The following is an 18,882-nucleotide window of genomic DNA, read 5'->3' on the forward strand; positions in this document are numbered from 1 at the left end:
GCCATTAAAAAAAAGGATTGATTTGTAACAACGATATACAGAAACACACTTTTATTATAATTTAATATACCGAAAAAAAAAATAAAAAGAATCACGTATCTAAAATAATTTGTACATGTAATAAAATTGCTTGCGATGATATAATTGGTACTAAAGAGGAGTCACGACTCAAATAGTTTTCGTAATTTATTATCTTTTTTAATAATAAAGAAGCTTGAAGCTTTAATTTCCAAGATGACAACTGTTGGCCCACACTATACGGGTCGTCGCGCAATTATTTATTATACAGGATGTCCCTAAAAAAGATACGAGATTGTTCCTAACGAAATTCGATCGGAAACGAATTCCTGGCGCTGTTACCTACTTTTTTCTGCGGGTCACCCGGTATATATTGTAACGCAAGTCAAGAGACATACGTCATGTAACATATAATTATTACACGAGAATACAATTTCCAAAGAATTACAACAACGAGATGCAAAAATATAGACGTTATCCACCACTTGTCGTGACATGGCAAGATAAATTTCTCTTCGATTCTTCTTTGAAAGTACGTTGGAAATTTCTCGTCGCTCACCCTTTCACCGTCTTTTCTGTCTCTCCCTTTCACTCATCATTTCCACGCTTAATTAGTATTTATGCAATTAGGCGTTTTCAATAAGGTTTACTTACATCTTGGAAAAAAACGCGCGTTTAGCCCACTTATTTAAGTCATAAATTTAATCAATTACATTCACGTGTATCGTATAATCGTAATCATTAAATAACGAATATTAGAGCGAATATTAAATTAATTTCAGTTTACGTGGAGTAAGATACAGTTAGTTAAAGATTACATACATATGTAAAAAGTTTCTCGCAAAAATCCACTAAATCAAGTTTTTAAATCTGAGTTTGGCGCCAAATCTATCAGCATCACATCATAAACACTTTTGTTCCGACAAAAATCGAATATAAAAGAAATATGAAAGGGAAATATGAAAGTTTAATATTTGCAAAATAGTTTTTGTTAAGAGCAATTTTATAAATAAAATTTTGTAAGTAAATTTACAACAATTTTGTAAGAAAAAAATATTACTTTGTATATATTTCTTTTTTTATCTTTTTTAATCATTATTAATGTAAAAAAAAGATAAGTACAAAATATTATAAGATAAATAGAATAGTAAATATAAAATTTCTGAAAAATGAATTTAAAAAATTGAAACGAAAATAAGAAGTATAAATTATAAATAATTATATAAACAATTTCTATCTGACCTTGTTTCTGAGTCGCAAATATTTTTATTAATTCTGGTTCCAAACTCAGCTAGCATAGCAACTTCGCGTCTTGACTTTTTTGAAGACGGAAATGTGTGAAGACGCTATGTTAGCTTAGTTTGTAACGAGAATTAATAAAATACGAAAACATTTGTCTGTAACTCTCAGAAACAAGGCCAGAAAGAAACGTTTATACAGGATCTTAAAAACTTTTCTGACACACCATGTGTGGGCAGGTAGAATGGACTAAATTGAATCGAAAAGTCCTTTCATTTTCGAATTTTTACAATTTTTTTTAGTTATTCAACGATAGAATGTCTAGAATCGACGCAAAAAAATAACTTCAAGATATCTTTAAGAATTCTTTAAGAAACATCTCGATATTTCATTAAAAAATTCTAAAAGGTATTTTAAAGTTGTCTTATGCGTCAATTTTACCTTCATATTCGATAATTTTTAGAAATGAATATTTCATTAACTATTGCGAAAATTGCAAATAGTAGAGGATTTTTGACTTAATTTAAACCAGTTAAAAATTTACCTGGCTCATAAGCAGCGTGTCAAAAAGTTTGAAACACCTTGTATACATTTTTTATATTCTAAATTTATTTCTGGAATTATGTTATGAAATATTCTATATGTATAAATAAATGTAATGCTTCATTCTATATTGTAGTCCAATCTATTAAAAAAAGAGTGATTCATTCAATTAGTAAAAGAAGAATTTAACAAGCATCTATATCAGAATTATTTTCCAAAGCTTTTTTTCAAGTTTATATTTAAATTTTTAAACATCTAGAAGTGCAGAAGGGCTAAATGCGCGCCAATAATGCAAATGATCAGACGTTCCCAAGAATATAATAAAAAGGAAAAGATAACAAGATCTGCTATTCGTAATATGAATTATTACAAAAACTAATGAAACTAATGAAAGCACAACATATACATTGTGATTAAAAAATAAGTTAATTTAATTATCCATTACAAAATCAATTATTCTTCGCAGAATCTTGGACCTAAGAATCTTCGTCTCCTAGATTCTAAAGATATCGTAGTAATTTAAAAGTTTTTATGGGATCTTAAAGAGTAGCTTGGGAACTATTGATCCGGATTATGAGATGAAAGCTAATAAATATCATGATTATAATTGCGATCTGTTGTGTCCTACTTCTTGGAACTGTAGCGGCACTGTGACTAAGGCTTAAGTTTTCCAAGCTCTTTCTCTTTTTTTTTCTTTTTTTCTTTTATATTCAGAGTACTTTAGATATTTTGGAAAACCTCCAGGTTTTCACTGTGTAGACTTCTAGGACTCCAAAGCTTGCGTTTTTTTTTCAAAGCTTTGACTCTTATTAAATCCTAATTTCTTGTACAAGCAGAGGTTATATACCAAATTTCATTACACTCTATTTCTATTAATCTCAAAAAGTTCTGAAGATTACTTAGAAGTTACTTAAGCTTCAAAGCCACTTTGCTTCAGATGCCACCGGAAAATCTTGTCGTCGGAAAAATACTGTAACGTCTCTGTTCTTGCCTTTTTCACTTGTTTTATTTTTTTCCCTGCAAGCATATAAACCAGCAATTGTAACAGACGCTACTTCGTGTGGGTCAAGATTGGCTCCCAATAAGATTATATTATATGCCATATTTCAAATCCTCCATGCAAACATACTTCTCCTGGTCACGACAACCGTGCTAATTTGAAAAAACAAAAATTCTTTCATTCTCTTTCTATATTTTCCGCACTCTCTCATTCATTCAGTCTTTCTTTCATTCCTTCCCTATCACTCTCTCTCGCTCACAGTTAAACATTACACATTTTGACAAATAATTAAAGTCATCACAGAAGCGTCACATTATCATATTTCGTTAGACTACATTTCTCAGTGGGAGTGTTATTCTCATTTTGGTTAGCGCAGTAATATTACAATGAGTACAAAATGTTTTCTCAAGTTTTTCAAGCCTAGTATAAAGCACTATTATCATTATTGTTATTATCATTAATATATCATTATAATTATATGTATATTATATTTATATATAATCATAAATGTGTGCTTAACACGCCGGCACACATCGCGTACACACATTATCATCTTGTGTGTGCACACGCACACAAAGCTGCAATCGCACCACTTAGTACCTAAGTTGTAGCGATAGTGATTTTATAATAATCAGTTAATCTCTATCAAACCAAATTCTCTTTCTTTCTCGGGAAACGATGCATTATGTTGCGATTTAAAAGGACCAGCCGGTAATCACGGTTAATCGATCGTTAGCCATCGTAGAGATTTTTTCCCAGACTTCATACTTTTTCCATTGAGAATAAGATTGTAGACAATCATACATACGTAAGTAAAAAAATATTACAAAAAGAGACGAATTTAATTATTCACAATACATATAAAAAATTATAAACGACTAAAAAAAATCATTTTTTTATTTTTGGTTTCTTTTTTGTTTTTCTTCGGAGTCCGTGGACATATTTTCGTCAATTAATCAAGGAAAAATATATTTTTAGGACATTGTATCTCATAAATTAATAAAAACTAAATAATAAGAATTAAAATTGAATGTCTCAAATATGTTTTAAAATGTCATTTTAACTTCAATTTGAATTGTTTTTTTTTGTATAAAAAATGCATATTTCTTTGGAACATATATTTTCAGGTTGCTGCGAAAGTTCTTGATATTTTTCATAAGCTCTTCTTATAAAAAAATTTCTAGTTTCTAAACTAGTTTTTCGATATTCTAATCTTGAAATATATCGATATTACACTAGCTTTATGTGATTTTTACATGAATAAAAAAATAGAAGAAAGTTCTTAGATTTTGAAAACTTTGAACTCTTCTAAATCTTTGAATACCTCAATCTTGTAATAATTCTTTTAAAAATTCTTACACTTTTTTCGATTCATAGAACTTCATCTTTAAGTCCTTGTGCCCCACATATCTTAATGCCTACAGCTCTGTCATATAAAGCCCAGTTAAAATTAAACTTTCGCAACAACCTCGAAATTGTTAACTATCCTCGCTCTTTCCTTCTAAAAATTCAAGAAACCGTGTTTCTATGCGGATCGTTGCCGAAATGAGAACGTGATGAAGGCAGTATTGTCCATATGACATCCAGGAACCGTAAGGAGACGATTCGGCTCCGCCTACCTCTCTCGCTCGAAATGCGAACACGTCTAATGCACGGCGATCGACCTCCCGTTTTACTTCGAGTCAAAAAATAATGGCACAAAGCGAAACGGAGCTTTGCGGGGCGTTCGAGCGGCCTTAAAGAGAATTTCCGGATACTTAGCCGGAACTGGCGGTCTCGTTCTCTACCGGTAAGATCGGATTCACGTCCGTCAGATTATCCTGGCGCTCCTTCTTATTCTGTCTCACGATCTCGGCGCGCCTCTCCTACGAAAAGAAAGAAAAGAATTTACAGAATTAAAATAATATTCTCTGATGCGATCCTAAAGACAGAGATCAAAAAGTACGCCATGCTTTCTAATAAGCTGACGAGTCACGAATGGCTTACACAGGATGAGTCGAAGAAGTTTTTGGAATTTCTCTGAACGTCTATTTTGATATTACATGATCTTTAATTTTCGATTTAAACTAATTGATACTGAATTTATTGCAGAAAATTAATTCAATTAATTAAATCTTCGTGCAAATTACGTGACGGATAAAATTTTAGTACCAAATCTTCTGTGGCACATCCTGTACATAAAACGGTCACGTATGAGTTATAAATGAGCACGATCACATGCTGAAAGAAAGATAACTGATATGAAACGAAGGCTGCAACATAATCCAGCGAAAGCACGACAACAGCATTCCATTTACAAACGCAACTATTGATGGCTTCGTGATCCTATATAAAATATAACAAGCTATTTGTCGCGACGGTGGAAGGAGAGAAAATATACAAAACTGGGGAAATAATTGATACGTAATTTAATGCGACCCACGCATTACAATTTGTCGTACTATTTGACTTTGTCATATTAATTTTAATTAACCACAATTCTAAAATCTCTATCTATGTATAGCATGTATATTACAAATTCAAAAATAAAATATGAAAATATACAATATAAATATATGAAATCAAATATATAAATAAAAATACAAAACATAAGTTATTTTTTATATTTTCGTTCGTTCACATTTATTGAAAAATCTCGGTAAAAATAAATATTATTTAATAAAAAAATAAACTTCAAAATAATATCCATAGATTAAATATGATCAATATTTATAATTTCTGACTTGTATTTTAACCATTTGAACAAATAACGATTGAAATAATACTTTTTTTTTTAAATATTGTAATATCTTTAAAACAATATCTCTAAAATAATATCTGTGGATTAAATCCAATCTTTATAATTTATATATAATATCTGATTTTAATTTTATGGAAAATATGTAATTTTACTGAAAAAACATGTTATCATTGATATCTAATAAAAATTTCAATTTTTAAAATTTTCTATGATGTTACGATTATATAAAACTTTTAATTTATATACTATTATAAATATTTTTATGCTTTTACCATATTATTTAATATAAGTCGCTCGCGAATCGTCGTCCTATTCAGACGTGTTTACTATTTGCTTTCTTCCATTTGATTTTCTAGCAACATTATATTGGAAATTTCTTTGGAGAATCTTTCATCTGTCTTTAATGGCGATTTCATCCATCTGCCATTTGGTTTTTCAAGTCTGCTTCTGTGAGCTGTGCTTTGACTGCTTTACTGCATTCTTTGTCATTGGAAACATTTGGTCTGCTCTGTGGCTGTTGTTGCGCACGACTATTTAAGACTGTTCTTGGGAGGGAGGGGGGAGGGGGGGGGGCTTTGATGGTACTCGCTATATTTTAAACTGCATTCGGCGGTGGTTGCATTACGATTTGGTGAAGTTAATTTTATTCAAACTAACTACATAAGATACATAAGATTGCTTTGCTTTTTTTCTTTGTCTTTACCTATATATTACCTATTTCAAGTTAATTAACGTATTGTTCTTTTCCTAATTTTTAAACAATGTGTAAATTTTATTATCCTTCACCTTAATCCTATCACTTTACTTTGCTAATGTTCTCTTGACAACAAAGCAAGCTTGGAGCCTCGGGTCGACCTGCTTGTTCCAAGTATAAGCGATTTTTACCACGCGGCTGTTTAAGCTCTTTTTGTGGCGCTTTTTGCGTAATGCTCCTTCTTCCATTAATGTTCTATGAGTGTTAAGAATGCTACTGGATGTTCTACAAGCACTATCGATGTTTACGCTCGCTGATCTGACTGAGCCTGACCTGACACTTAAACTTGGCTCGTTGGAGACTAGGTTTGGATCTATAGAGGCTTGATTCAATTCGATGGTGGATCTTAACAATAGATTGGAGACTCTCTTCAAGGTTACGTGATCTCAAGGATGCTGTTGCCTCATTTGATGATGTGAGCTCGGCTATCAGTAGACTTACCACTGTGTGGGACGAGGTCGGTCTGTAGAACTTCATCCTTGAAGGCTCCACTAAATCAATGCAATCAATCGGCCTTTTTCGTCATCGACTGTTGATGACCTGGAGTCTCGCATACGAAGTTTTGAGCTTTCGCAGCGTGACTATGAGATCAACATCTCCTTAATCCTAACAGTTTAATAAAAATAATTATAATCCCTTCCCTCTTCTTCCAGTCCATTAATCATTTTCTTCATATTCAATCTATCTTCGAATAAATTTCATTTTTCTTCAATTAATATGACCGACCTACAGAAAAAAATGCATAATTTTACATGGAAATTACATGTCTATGACCAGAAAATTACCGGAATATGATTGGAAATTTACAATTTACAGTAAATTTCCAATCATATTTATATAATTTAAATAATTTTTCAGCCATAAACATGTAATTTCCATGTAAAATTACATACATTTTTTTCAGTGTACAATATATTTAAAACTCACTTCCTTTGGACCTTATTCTCTGAACGTATGTTACTTCTTTCTTCTCCTAGTTGTCTTGAGGCTTTACTATTTATCCTTAATTCATGCCTAACTAGAGAGATTTTTCCTACTCAATAGTTATTCCTCTCCCAAAGATCATCCAGTTCTTCCTCTCCATTTTTTGTCCAATTACTCTTCTTCCTTTTTTCTCAAAAATTCTGGAATGCATTTTTATACAAATAGCCATTTCTTTCATATAAATGATATAATTCCTGAAAATCCATCTAGTTTCTGTAAAAATCACAATACTACTACTTCTCTTCTTCATCTGTCAGACTCTGTCTTCGATAATAGCTCTTTGTCGGCTCTTGTAGCTTAGATTTTTCTAAAGCTTTCAATACAGTTAATTCTGAGCTATTGACTGTCAAATTGCATCATTATGGTCTATGTGACTCCTCTTTATAACTTTCATTTCCTCTTTATCATCTCAATCAAATTGTCAGCAAGTTCTTAGCAAGTTCTCGTTTATAATTCTTCTTCTAGTTTTTCCCTCATATAGAAGATCTCTTTTGTATGAAAGTGTACCTCAAGGTTTCATTCTTAGTTCTTTACTTGATTCTTTAAGCTTCGTTGCTGATTTATCTTTCATAGTTATCTCCTCTAGCCTTTACATGTATACGATACAGTAAACGACGATATACTCTTCATATTTTTCAAATTCTCTGAAACTCTCTGTGCACGCTTTAAATGATGACCTTTGATAAATCGTTGAATGGTCGACATTGAATGGACTGCATTTAAATCTCACCAAATCTTCACTTTTAATTGCTGGTGCCCCTTACTTTCTCATCTTCCTGCTTTCGATATCTTTATTCAAAATGTTCCATTAATCCCCAGCACGACTATTAAAATTCTAGGCTTGCACATTAACTCATCATGGTCATTTGAATATCATGTTGTTGCTAAATGCAGGCTTACATATTCTCATCTTAAACTACTATATATCCTTTTCACCATATTAGTTCAGTCTCTCAGAAGCTACAAGTTACACAATCTCTGTAATATCTCTATTTGATTATGTAGACACTGTATATATTCCTTGTCTCAAACAACATCATCTTCATAAAATACAATTAATCTAAAATTCCTTCGTTTTTCCTAGGTGTTAGAAAGTACGATCATATTACTCCTTGCTTTTAGCTGGTTGACTGAATATTTTCAACGTTTTACAGTTCGTAACGATGCGAAGCAACGTAAATTTACGTTGCTTGATTTATGATGTTCTTCGCACCAATAGTCCTAAATATCTTCGTGAGCTAACCGTTTTAACGTTGACTCTCATTCAGGTGCTCTGTCTGATACTTGTCAGCAATACCAACTTTCATATCCTGCTCATCACGAATCTAAATTTCAGAGCGCCTTCTCCTACACAGCAGTGAAATTTTATATAATATACCATCTGCTTTATGCTCTCTACCGTGGCTTCCTGTATTTCGTTCTGAAATTACTCAATACATTGCGTCAAAATTTTAATATCAGATCAACTGTTCTATGCAATTCTTCTTGTTATTCTCTATGAGTAATGTATGTTATGTTATAACGCTTTTTTCTACCTCAAATGTTCTTACAGTAATTTGCGTATTTATATAATTATAATATTCATTGTTTTTATTAATTCATTGTTTTTATTAATTGTTTTGAATTTAATTTTTATAATTCACTTATTTTAATATACTGATACGGCTTCAAATTAGCTGCTCAGCTGTCGCCCAGTCTATTGTAGTGTAACTGATACGTGATACCAAATAATACTGTATTCTATCTAATGTATTTTGTTAACGGTGCACTCGATAAAGTTAATAATAATAATATTGTTAAATGATAAATAAATATATTAGATGGAAAAAAGTTCGTGGCGTTTTTTTAATACCATCTAATGGGAAAAACGCCACGAACTTTTTCCCACGCCTAATATTACTAATAAATTAATAAATATAATTAAATAAGAAACCAAAATTAGGAAATCAGCGAAATCATTCTTAGAAATCTTTTTGCAATCTTTCTTATCGCAAGCATCGATTTGCATAGATCATACGACAAATTGTCTGCAGGGGTGCGATTGCGGTTAAAAATGCGTGTGGGAACGAAATTACATGGTGGCGGCGAATCGCCTGCACGCGACGCTGGATCTCTCGTTGCCGATTCATCTCCGCGGTCGACACCCTCTTGTCGAACTCGCACTTTTTCATCAGGAGCTCGCGCGCCGCCATCTGACGCATTTTCGCTATCTTCACCGTGTTCTAAACCACCATCGCACAAACGCCTACATTCGATCAGTGCTTTCTTACGCAGAAAATCCTCGGGGCAATCCGAGGTAACCCGATTCGCTTTTTTGTTATTTTCTTTCTATTTTTCAAAAGCATGGGAATACAATGCTTTAAAGATTTTAGATTGTTACGCAACTGTTCGTCGCTTTTTTTTTGCAATTATTCCATCATTTGTCGGAAAACTTTTGTTTATATTAAATATATCGACATTTCAAGAATTTAGAAATTATTTAAAATTATTTAAGTTTTAAGATAATATTTAAGTTTTAACATAATTTTATTGATTTTATATTTCTTTAATTCATGAATTTTTAAAATACATTTTATTTAATTTTGAAACTTTGGTGATTTGGATCTTCGAATTGGATATTCAATTTTTTCTTAAATCTAAAAAATACCAATTAAATGAAAAAAATTGAAGTTTCGTACAACTTTACAATATAACCACAAATTAATTTAATTTTTTCATATCTGAAAATCGACGATGTTTCGTAACAATCTGATAGAAACGTACTGCCTAAAGCTACCACATTAACTTCGAAGGCTACATTCGGCCGAAAACTTACATGATTGCGCAGCTTCTCTTTCTGCTCGCGCTCGATGGTCTCGCGACGTTCGCGTGCCTGCTCTAACTTGCCCTGGATTTGGGACTCCAACTGCTGCACGCGCTCTGACATACCTTGACGTACGCGAGCGACTTGCTCTTCCTACAAACAGAGCAGTAAATCAATAATTTATGTCTATTCTTGCGAGTCCGAGTCTATTATCTACCTATATAGTCTTTTGGTTATTCAAATATGCAAAACGAAATAGCAGTCTTGCAGAAAAGAAAAAAACCACGGTAGTTGCAAATAAAAATTTAGAAGTATTTCATTGTTGCTTCAATCACTTCAAATATAATAAATCTTATGCAAATAAAAAATATTGTGTGTTAAATAATTATGAATAAAAAAAAGTTAAATTCTTCATATAATAAAATTTTGGGCTGTGCATCTTATAATTTATTTATCTAATCCTCATGTTTATAACATTGTTCATTTTAAATACTAACATGTTCTTTGAGACGATCCAACATCCTCTTAATATTTTCATCACGCTGAGCCGCAGCAGTTTTCAGTTTCTCCTCGACAGCGCATCGCACTTCCTCAGTTTGTTGCTCGAGACTCAAGCGAGTCTTCTCAACACTCTCCAACTGCAACAGAAAATCAAATTAAATATTACAACAGTTTGCAGTCATCTGAAAGCTTGTTGAATAGTTGTTTAAGCATCTACGCAATCAAACGAAGTTTAATAATTAATCATTGATAACTATATAAGAAATAATCAATTAAAAAGACAAATAGAAAAGACTTCATGTGCGACTCTAGTTTGATCTTTTCGACTCACATGATCTTTCAACTTGTTCTTCAGCTCAGCGATGTGGGCCTCCCGCTTCTCTTCCGTGTTATTCATTTTCGCATCCAATGACTCGCGGGTGGCGGCGATGAAAGCGGCACTGAGTTCGTCTTTCTTGCGAGATGCCTCCTCAATCTTGCTGAGCTTGGCAGCGAGAGCGGCGAGCTTGTGCGCCTCGATGGATAGTCTTCGTTCCTCGGCGGCCTTCAACTTGTCCTCAATCGCGGTCTGCTGAGTCGGACTCTGCTGCGGCGGCGAGGGCGCTCTCTTAGGCACCGTCGGCTCTGCCAGGATCACTTCATAGCACAGCCCACCCTTGGATTTTTCCTGGCATCGAATCTCGGTCGCTGTAAAGTTTCCATCAGTGCAATGTAAGTGTTCAGTACAATACAATGATCTTATATATCGAAAGATAAAAGGTAATATTGTATATTTTCAGTAAGGCATGCATTTAATGACTAATACCATTAATTATTATATAATTATTAATGGTTGAGAGATTATAGACTCTGACAAAATCAATAAATGGGAAGTGTCAATAAGAGCCGACACTTGGTGTTGATGAGTTTGATTTTATTTAAATGCAATTGTCTATGCATCAATATAATTTTTCAAATGTTTCGATCCTCGATTTGAATCTTCTTCAGTGTAAGTTCAATGTTTTTAATACAATCCGATTTTTAAAAAAATGTGTGTGATCTAATGATCTAATGGACAATTAAGACAGATAACATAATAAATTTTTCAACAAAAGACAGATAACAGTGTACATATAATTATAAAATAGTTATTAGTAATAACACTATAATTACAGTAATAAGTAATAAAATATAATAATTTTTGGTTTATCTCAAAATAAAATTTCTCTATGATGTAAAAATATCCAAACATACTTAGACGCTCATAAGATCGATATTTTCTAATTTTAGATGCTTTTGAGCAAAAGTCACAGATGCCACGGTGTAACATAGTAAATCATTTCATTTACTTGTTAATATTGGTAAACAGCAAGGATATAATGATTCACTGAATTACGCTTTGTCCCTTGAATGCTGAAAAGTACTTTTTGAATGTTAGGACTTTCAAATATGGTGCTCAATCTTCGAATGATAGTATCGATGCTATGTCTCGGTGCAACAGTCTCTGGCAATCGAGATTCGCAATTTCATGATTTCCGGCGCCGGCTGGTTGCGGAAGCATGACTCAGAGGCACGAGAGCGGCGCGACAAGGAGAGATCGATCAGAGGGAACGATCGGCCGTAGGCGCCGCGACGTCTAGCGTCGTCGCACGCACCTTCTCTACCTCCCTCCTCATCTCGCATACACCTTGCCGTTGCTAACCGTACTGTAATTACGTATATCATAGCGTATTGCATTAATTTCCTTGTCATGCCCATTTTTGAGAATTCCAATAATTATTCAATTGTGAAAAGTGAATCGTAATCCGTTATGTTGTCTCCTTTCTTTTCACCACGTGTCTCAAGTATGGATAAAGTATAAATTATTGACGTTTGATCGACGTTGTTTATGATTATTTTATTACATTTAATATTATTTTATAATCGAATGCAGTTTTGACTTCGCGTTCCTAATATATTTTTTTCTTCGTTTGATAGATCGGAACAGCGTATTAGAATTGCTTGTCATTATTACGATAAGTTGTCGATATCACCATACATCTCCACGTAGTACGGCACAACACAAGTTTGCAAATGTTCTCCACGTTCGATTTATAATTCAACGGCGACACATTGGCGCGACCATTCTTACCGAGGGCATTGTACCGATCTTTAATACAACAAAGGTGCTCCTTTTTAATTCTCAGACGTAGGAATTCTCATATATTACGCGAATAAAACTACACGCAGGTGCATAACGTAATCACGTAGATAAAATTAAGATACAAGGAACAGGAGAAATTTGATAAAAAAAAAAAAAAAAGAAAGAAGAAAAGAAGTTCCCTGATGAATTTCCCTTTTTGTATCATCAATCAAATCTTCATCAACACTATGTGATTAAAAGCGAAAAAATTTCTCAACAAAAAAAACATCCCAGAGAAATTTAATTTCTCATAATAAAAAAATATATATATATATCTTCAATAATAATGATAATCGATAACACATACAATTTTTGTCAATCTTGGAATTTTTCTCTGGAATGTTTAGCGAAAAGGTCCTAGGATTCTCTAAGGAAATCGATGCGATTCGATCGTAAGGGCTATATAGAAGGGCTATATGGGTTTCTTTGAACATCATTCGAAACTCGCTCAATTGTCCAGATACTCACTGATGAACTTCACCTTTTTCGGCTGCTTGGTCCGCGGCTTACCCTTGCCGCTCGGCTTCTTAAATGGCGCATTATTCCTCCTCTGTCCCGCTTCGGAAATTCAGACACGGTCAAAGAACTCGAAGAGTTTTCGAGAGAGATTAATGAGAAAGAAGGAAGAAGCCGGATTGCGCTTTGACCCACTAAGAGACCATCTTACTCGTTCATGCAATTATCATACAAGATACTATTTGAGCAAAACGCCGCAAGACTTTTAAGAATCGTAATCCATTTTTACATAATTCAACATATGACAAATATATATCATAAATATGACAAATATCGATTTTACTCGCCTCTTTATCTCTTATTTTCAATGCAAATATTGATCGTGTAAAATTTATGGAGGTTTTATGACGCAATAATCATAAAACGGAAAGAAAATGTCTATGGATCGTGTTTCGCATGGCATAAAAATTTCGCTCGTATTTCAATCAAAGCATAAGTATTTTAGAAACAAAGGAGCTATAAAGGGGATGAAATTAGTATCGTGTATGTCATTGCCCGGCTGAGAGATCGATTGGTGTCCCAATGGGTTAATTATCGGGAAATCGATGCGACCGTTTCGCGTAGCCATGTTGGACCGCACCCTGATCGTTTCGAATCGATCGGCGAACCGAGCACGTGCGTATCGGTGGAAAAATCCGAGATATTTAATTAGAGTGGTTAACAAAAAAAAATTAATCAACAGTTGCACACATCGCTGCGTCGAAGGTAATTCGATTCATCAATAATTCTTCAAAAATAAAAAAAAATTATGAAAAAAAGATCTATTTCTTAATGTTAGTGTCAATGTTATTAATAACAAATAAGTAATCCAAGTGGTAGATATATTGTCTATTAATATAAATATATTGAAAAATATTGTAAAAATGCAACATTAATTTATTTATAAAATATAAATACTATTTTTCTTGTGATATCTGTAAGATAAGAATGTCTTATATTAATTTGTCGAATCAAGCAAATGTAATATTAAATTCGATAAAATTGCAAGCCAAAAAAATTTTGAAAATAACTAGCTATTTAACTAGCAAAATACTTTACGTCACTGAAAATAATTTGTTTCATAATTTATTTCAAGTATATAAAATATCTATTTCTAAAGCTTCTTTTTTCATGTCTATGAAACTCGACTTTTTTTCAAAGAAATCATTTTATTATGTTAAAGGTCATCAACAAAGAACTATCTTGATTTTTGACAAAGAACCAGTGATGGCTCGCGACACCCCGTAGAGAAAAATGGTAGACCGTAAGTATCGATTCGGACGGTCTGAGAAATTGATCGAACTGCAGGTGTCCCAGGATAATGTCACGATACCACAGTGATGTCGACCGTCGTGCACTGCGGTAAGGACAGTGCTCTTCGCGTGCAGAGGGCACGAAAAAGCATAATTTCTTCTTCGAAAAAATTGATGTAAATTCAACAAAGTTGAATAATTTCTTAAATTTCTCTGTATCGATCAAGAATAACGCACGTAAGCAAAATTGAATAAGAAAATGAACTACATAAAATAATCTCAGAATGATTAATAAGAATATTAAATAAACAAGATAATTTTGAGAAATCAATAATACATATAAAATATTAATGAAGCGAAAAATGGCATAAAAAATAAGTATAACTAAAAATAAATGAAAAAAATTAAACAAAATATTTATAAAATGTATAATAAAAGTAATAATTTTTATTCGCAATTTAATAAACCCGAGAGATCAAAGTACATTTTTCTGCGAATATTTTCTTTCGATAAAAGACGGTCGCATATATTTCCAAGCATTTGACTCTCATTTTGTAAGTTTGTTCTCTCTAAGAATAAGGTAAGATAAAATAGAATAATTTGTGTGTGTGTGTGTGTGTGTATGTGTGTGTTTTAGGAATTTTTTCTGAGAATATGTCCAGTAGTTGGCGCTTGAAAATCACATTTACTTCCTTCCGGTTTCCGACTCCTAAATTTTATTCTTTAATCATCCAAAATTTAAAGTAATTATGAAAAAAGATTAGTATTAAGTTTTAGACTTAGTATTAAGTTTTTGTTCTAAAGAATTTAAGAAGAGACAATATAAAAAAAATACAAAATCCCGATCGAGAAAATTCTACAAAAATTCGTGAAGAAAGCAATACCATTTAAATCTAAGAAAAAAGGATTGCGCTTTAAGACTATAAATAGTTATAATGGTATCTAACTTCAAAATTTATTTATAAGAAGTTTTAACAAAGATGAAAGTCTCTGAAAAGAAACTGTATTCAATACATTCTATAACATACAAGCTATTTAAGCGAGTTTGACTCAATAAATGTTAAATTAATTCATGATTGTTCTGTGAAGAATCATTAACGTACTCCGTACTCTAGTAATAATAGAATAAATAGATAAACTTCCTAAAAAATCGATGAATTCACAACTTAATCTTATACAAAAAAAAAAAAATAAATAAATTGCAGTATAAAGATTGGCTTTGCCGAGAAGACCATCATAAAATTGCTTTTCGAAGAATTATTCAGAAATAAAAAAATTTATATTCATTGAAACTTTAAAACAATTTAACAATCTTTTGCAAAGACAGATTGCAACTACAGATTTTTTATGAAGGACCACTTTTGTAGAGCTCCACCCTGAGAAAGCTCTGTGACAAACCAATGCCGAAATTTCTACCACAAATTGTAATATTTTTCTTAAACTCCTAAGAGTCTTAGAATTAAAAAAAAAAAAAAAAACAAGGTCTATATTTCTCCTATTATTCGAAGACTGACATTATTAAGGTCATTGAGAAATATGATCACCTTATTAAGGTTATAAAAAATCGAATAGATTGATTTTCAAATACTTCAAGATCGAGTATTAAAAGCGTTTTGGCAGCCAATCTTTATGAATCTTGGAGAACCGGAAGGAAGGCTTCAGTGATAGATAGGGGTAGTGTGGGCCTTGCGCGACAGGGACTCACTCACCTACGACGCCCAACGGGGCCTTGCAGCTGTGACAGAAGCACTGGAGTACCGAGTCGCGCACGAGACCGATCAGCATATTGTTGTTTCGATTCGTACGAGGGGGTTGTTTCGCGAAGGGTGTCTCGGGACAGGTGATCTCGACGATGGGATCGCGCGAGACTAAGTCGCGGGTGGCTGGAAGGACGAGATGAAGAGGACTAGACCAGAAAAGAGAAGAGTTAGGCACGCCAGAAATGTCGCTCGCAAGTCGTAACTGGGGCGGTGGCTGAAGGGCGACTGGCCCACACGCTGCGCCGCGACGCCCGGCGTCGCTCAATATTCGACCACTCTCCTCCTCCTCCTTTTCCTTCTCCTCCTCTTTTCCTCGCTTTTCCCCGCATCATGCAACCAACAACCTACCCGACGACAAGCTACCCTTCCAGCTAGCCAACTCCAACCTACTATCGTCACTACTACTAGAACAACCGACAGAGGGGTGTTATTGGCTATACGGGGTGTTCCGCAAGAAGACCGCGTAGACGTGAGAGAGGACTTAATGGATGCGCAAGAGGGGAAAAAACGTCAAACAGAGGGATGCTCGAAGTCGTGGAATTAAAATGGGGAACTTAATTGGGGGTACTTTGGAATTTAGATATTTTGCGAGCTTTGGACGTTGAGACTCTTCTTTCAAGGTTCGTTACGCAGACATCTTTTATGTAATTATACTTAAAGAAACTTTTTCAGGAGTCTAAGATACTTGGAAGTTGAGATTTTTGACTTCTGCGTGTCTCAAAAATCCAATGTACTTGGACATTGAGAATTTCGAATTCTCAAGATTCCAGGATGTTAAGACGTCTTTGTTCTTCGGAAATTCTACGTTCGTGAAAGATTCGACTTAAAGATCCTCCTGTTTTTTTTTTCTGGACACTCGATACAGCTTGAAGCCAGTCGCTAGGCACGCATGCGAAAGACTATGTTCAAGTGTAAAAATACCATCTGTCTATTTCTTATTCTTTTCCCCTCTTTCCGAATCATTCCGACTCGTTGAAGATGTACCAACAATCCTCCGATCTATCATCGCTTCTAACGAAAGACTGGCTTCAATTTTCAAAACGGTTGAAGAAAAAAATCCGCTTGAATAAAGTTCACGAGTGACACGGAAATACTACGGTGGATTCGAATTGATTTTGCACTCTCACGTTTTCCTCCAATCTTCGTATCTTCAATTAATATTATAGAAATACCAACAGTTCTTACTAAAAGGACTTGTAAAAGAATAAATTATTATGCAAAAAAAAAAATAAAAAAAATGATGAAATTCAAATATTCATAATATATAAAGAATATAATTATTAAAAAATCAAAATCATAATTCAAAATCTTATATTTTTTATACAAAAACATAATATTAACCTGAAAGATAGAAACGATCAATAATGACTGTTTGATATTTTTAGTGACTAGCTCGTATTAGATTGTTGAGTATTTCGACATCTTGAAATTCTTGAATCTTTGAATCTATTAGATTTGCAAATTTTAAAACCGCTATTTACAGTCCGTTCTTATTACAAGACCGTCTTAAATATCGTCTTAAAACGCTAATATTGTTAATTTATGACTATGATATCTGAAATCTGTAAAACTGTCTTGAATATAAGAATCTATGAATACCAACCTAAGATTTTGGAAATCTGTGTGAAGTTCTTGATTCAATTTTGAAAAAAATCTCAGATATGTTTCTTTTTTTAAATTCCTTTAAATTCAGATTTGCGAGAAAATTGAAGTCGTTATTCACACCTTTAAGATACGACAGAATATGACAGAACGACTGGGAAATATGGGCCATGTAATGATCTGCTTTGTGTAAAATTTTCCACTGGATAGACGATCGAAGACACTGCTTTGTTGGAACTCGCACGTTGTGACGCAGTCGAGAAAACACTAGCGAGTCGATTACCCGTGGAAATCAATGAGGAATAAAATTTTCATGATGAATGACGACGAAGTCATGGTCAGATTTATATTAGACCGATAAACGAAGAAAAATCTTTTTTTACGTTATTACGGTTCTTATCCTTCAGTTAACTGCCAGTTAATTGTCTTAGCAACAAAAGGCAACAATTTCATTGACTTAACGCATCTTTATTGTCAAATGGTTCGATTTAGAAATAGAGTTGGTGAAAGCAAAAAAGTTAATAACTGTCAATGTTCTAATAGTTTCCTATTATTGTATTAAAAGTTTATCGCTCGAGATAACTATAGGATTAAATTATTTAAACTCCATATAATAGAATTGATTCAATGCAGGTTTTATCTTCGATAAGATTGATTATCGAAAATTGCCCAAGTTTTTTTCTATGATCAATCTTATTAAAGATAAAACCTGTATTGAATCAATCCTATTGTGATATGGAGTTTAAATAATCTGATTCTAGTCACAAAAACACACGATAAAAAAATAATTATGTGTCCAAAAATAATGTGTTTATTTACCAACGAACTTCTGACTATGTATCAAATTAAATTTTTAATGCAAATTTAATAAAACAAGAATTTGAAAAAAAAATATATTCTAATATAAAATTTTTATACGTATAGTAAATTAGTTTTAATATTATTAATATAATATACAATTATATCAATTCTATGTATAATATATACATATATGTACAATAATTATACATAATGAAAATATTAATATAT

At 32.8% G+C, this 18,882-nt stretch overlaps 1 protein-coding gene across 3 annotated transcripts in view; it reads right to left on the reverse strand.

Moving 5' to 3' along the window:
* Window positions 1–4,199: 4,199 nt before the first annotated feature.
* The window catches only part of LOC108685301 (stathmin), a 21,127-nt gene continuing 6,444 nt past the window's right edge, over window positions 4,200–18,882 (reverse strand). Inside the window, exons 1-7 of one of the 3 annotated variants that reach the window (XM_018190026.1) lie at window positions 16,201–16,460; window positions 13,212–13,301; window positions 10,914–11,269; window positions 10,579–10,719; window positions 10,094–10,234; window positions 9,354–9,500; window positions 4,200–4,665 (exon numbers count right to left, since the gene is read on the reverse strand). In XM_018190026.1, the coding sequence (XP_018045515.1) occupies window positions 4,558–4,665; window positions 9,354–9,500; window positions 10,094–10,234; window positions 10,579–10,719; window positions 10,914–11,269; window positions 13,212–13,301; window positions 16,201–16,276 (1,059 nt within the window). In that variant the 5' untranslated portion in view covers window positions 16,277–16,460 and the 3' untranslated portion in view covers window positions 4,200–4,557. Of the gene's footprint in view, window positions 4,666–9,353; window positions 9,501–10,093; window positions 10,235–10,578; window positions 10,720–10,913; window positions 11,270–13,211; window positions 13,302–16,200; window positions 16,461–18,882 lie in introns of those variants that run through there. The other 2 variants (XM_018190024.1, XM_018190025.1) reach the window with 2 other exon arrangements.

Source organism: Atta colombica, unplaced genomic scaffold (assembly GCF_001594045.1).
Source record: "Atta colombica isolate Treedump-2 unplaced genomic scaffold, Acol1.0 scaffold150, whole genome shotgun sequence".
NCBI lineage: Eukaryota > Metazoa > Arthropoda > Insecta > Hymenoptera > Formicidae > Atta > Atta colombica.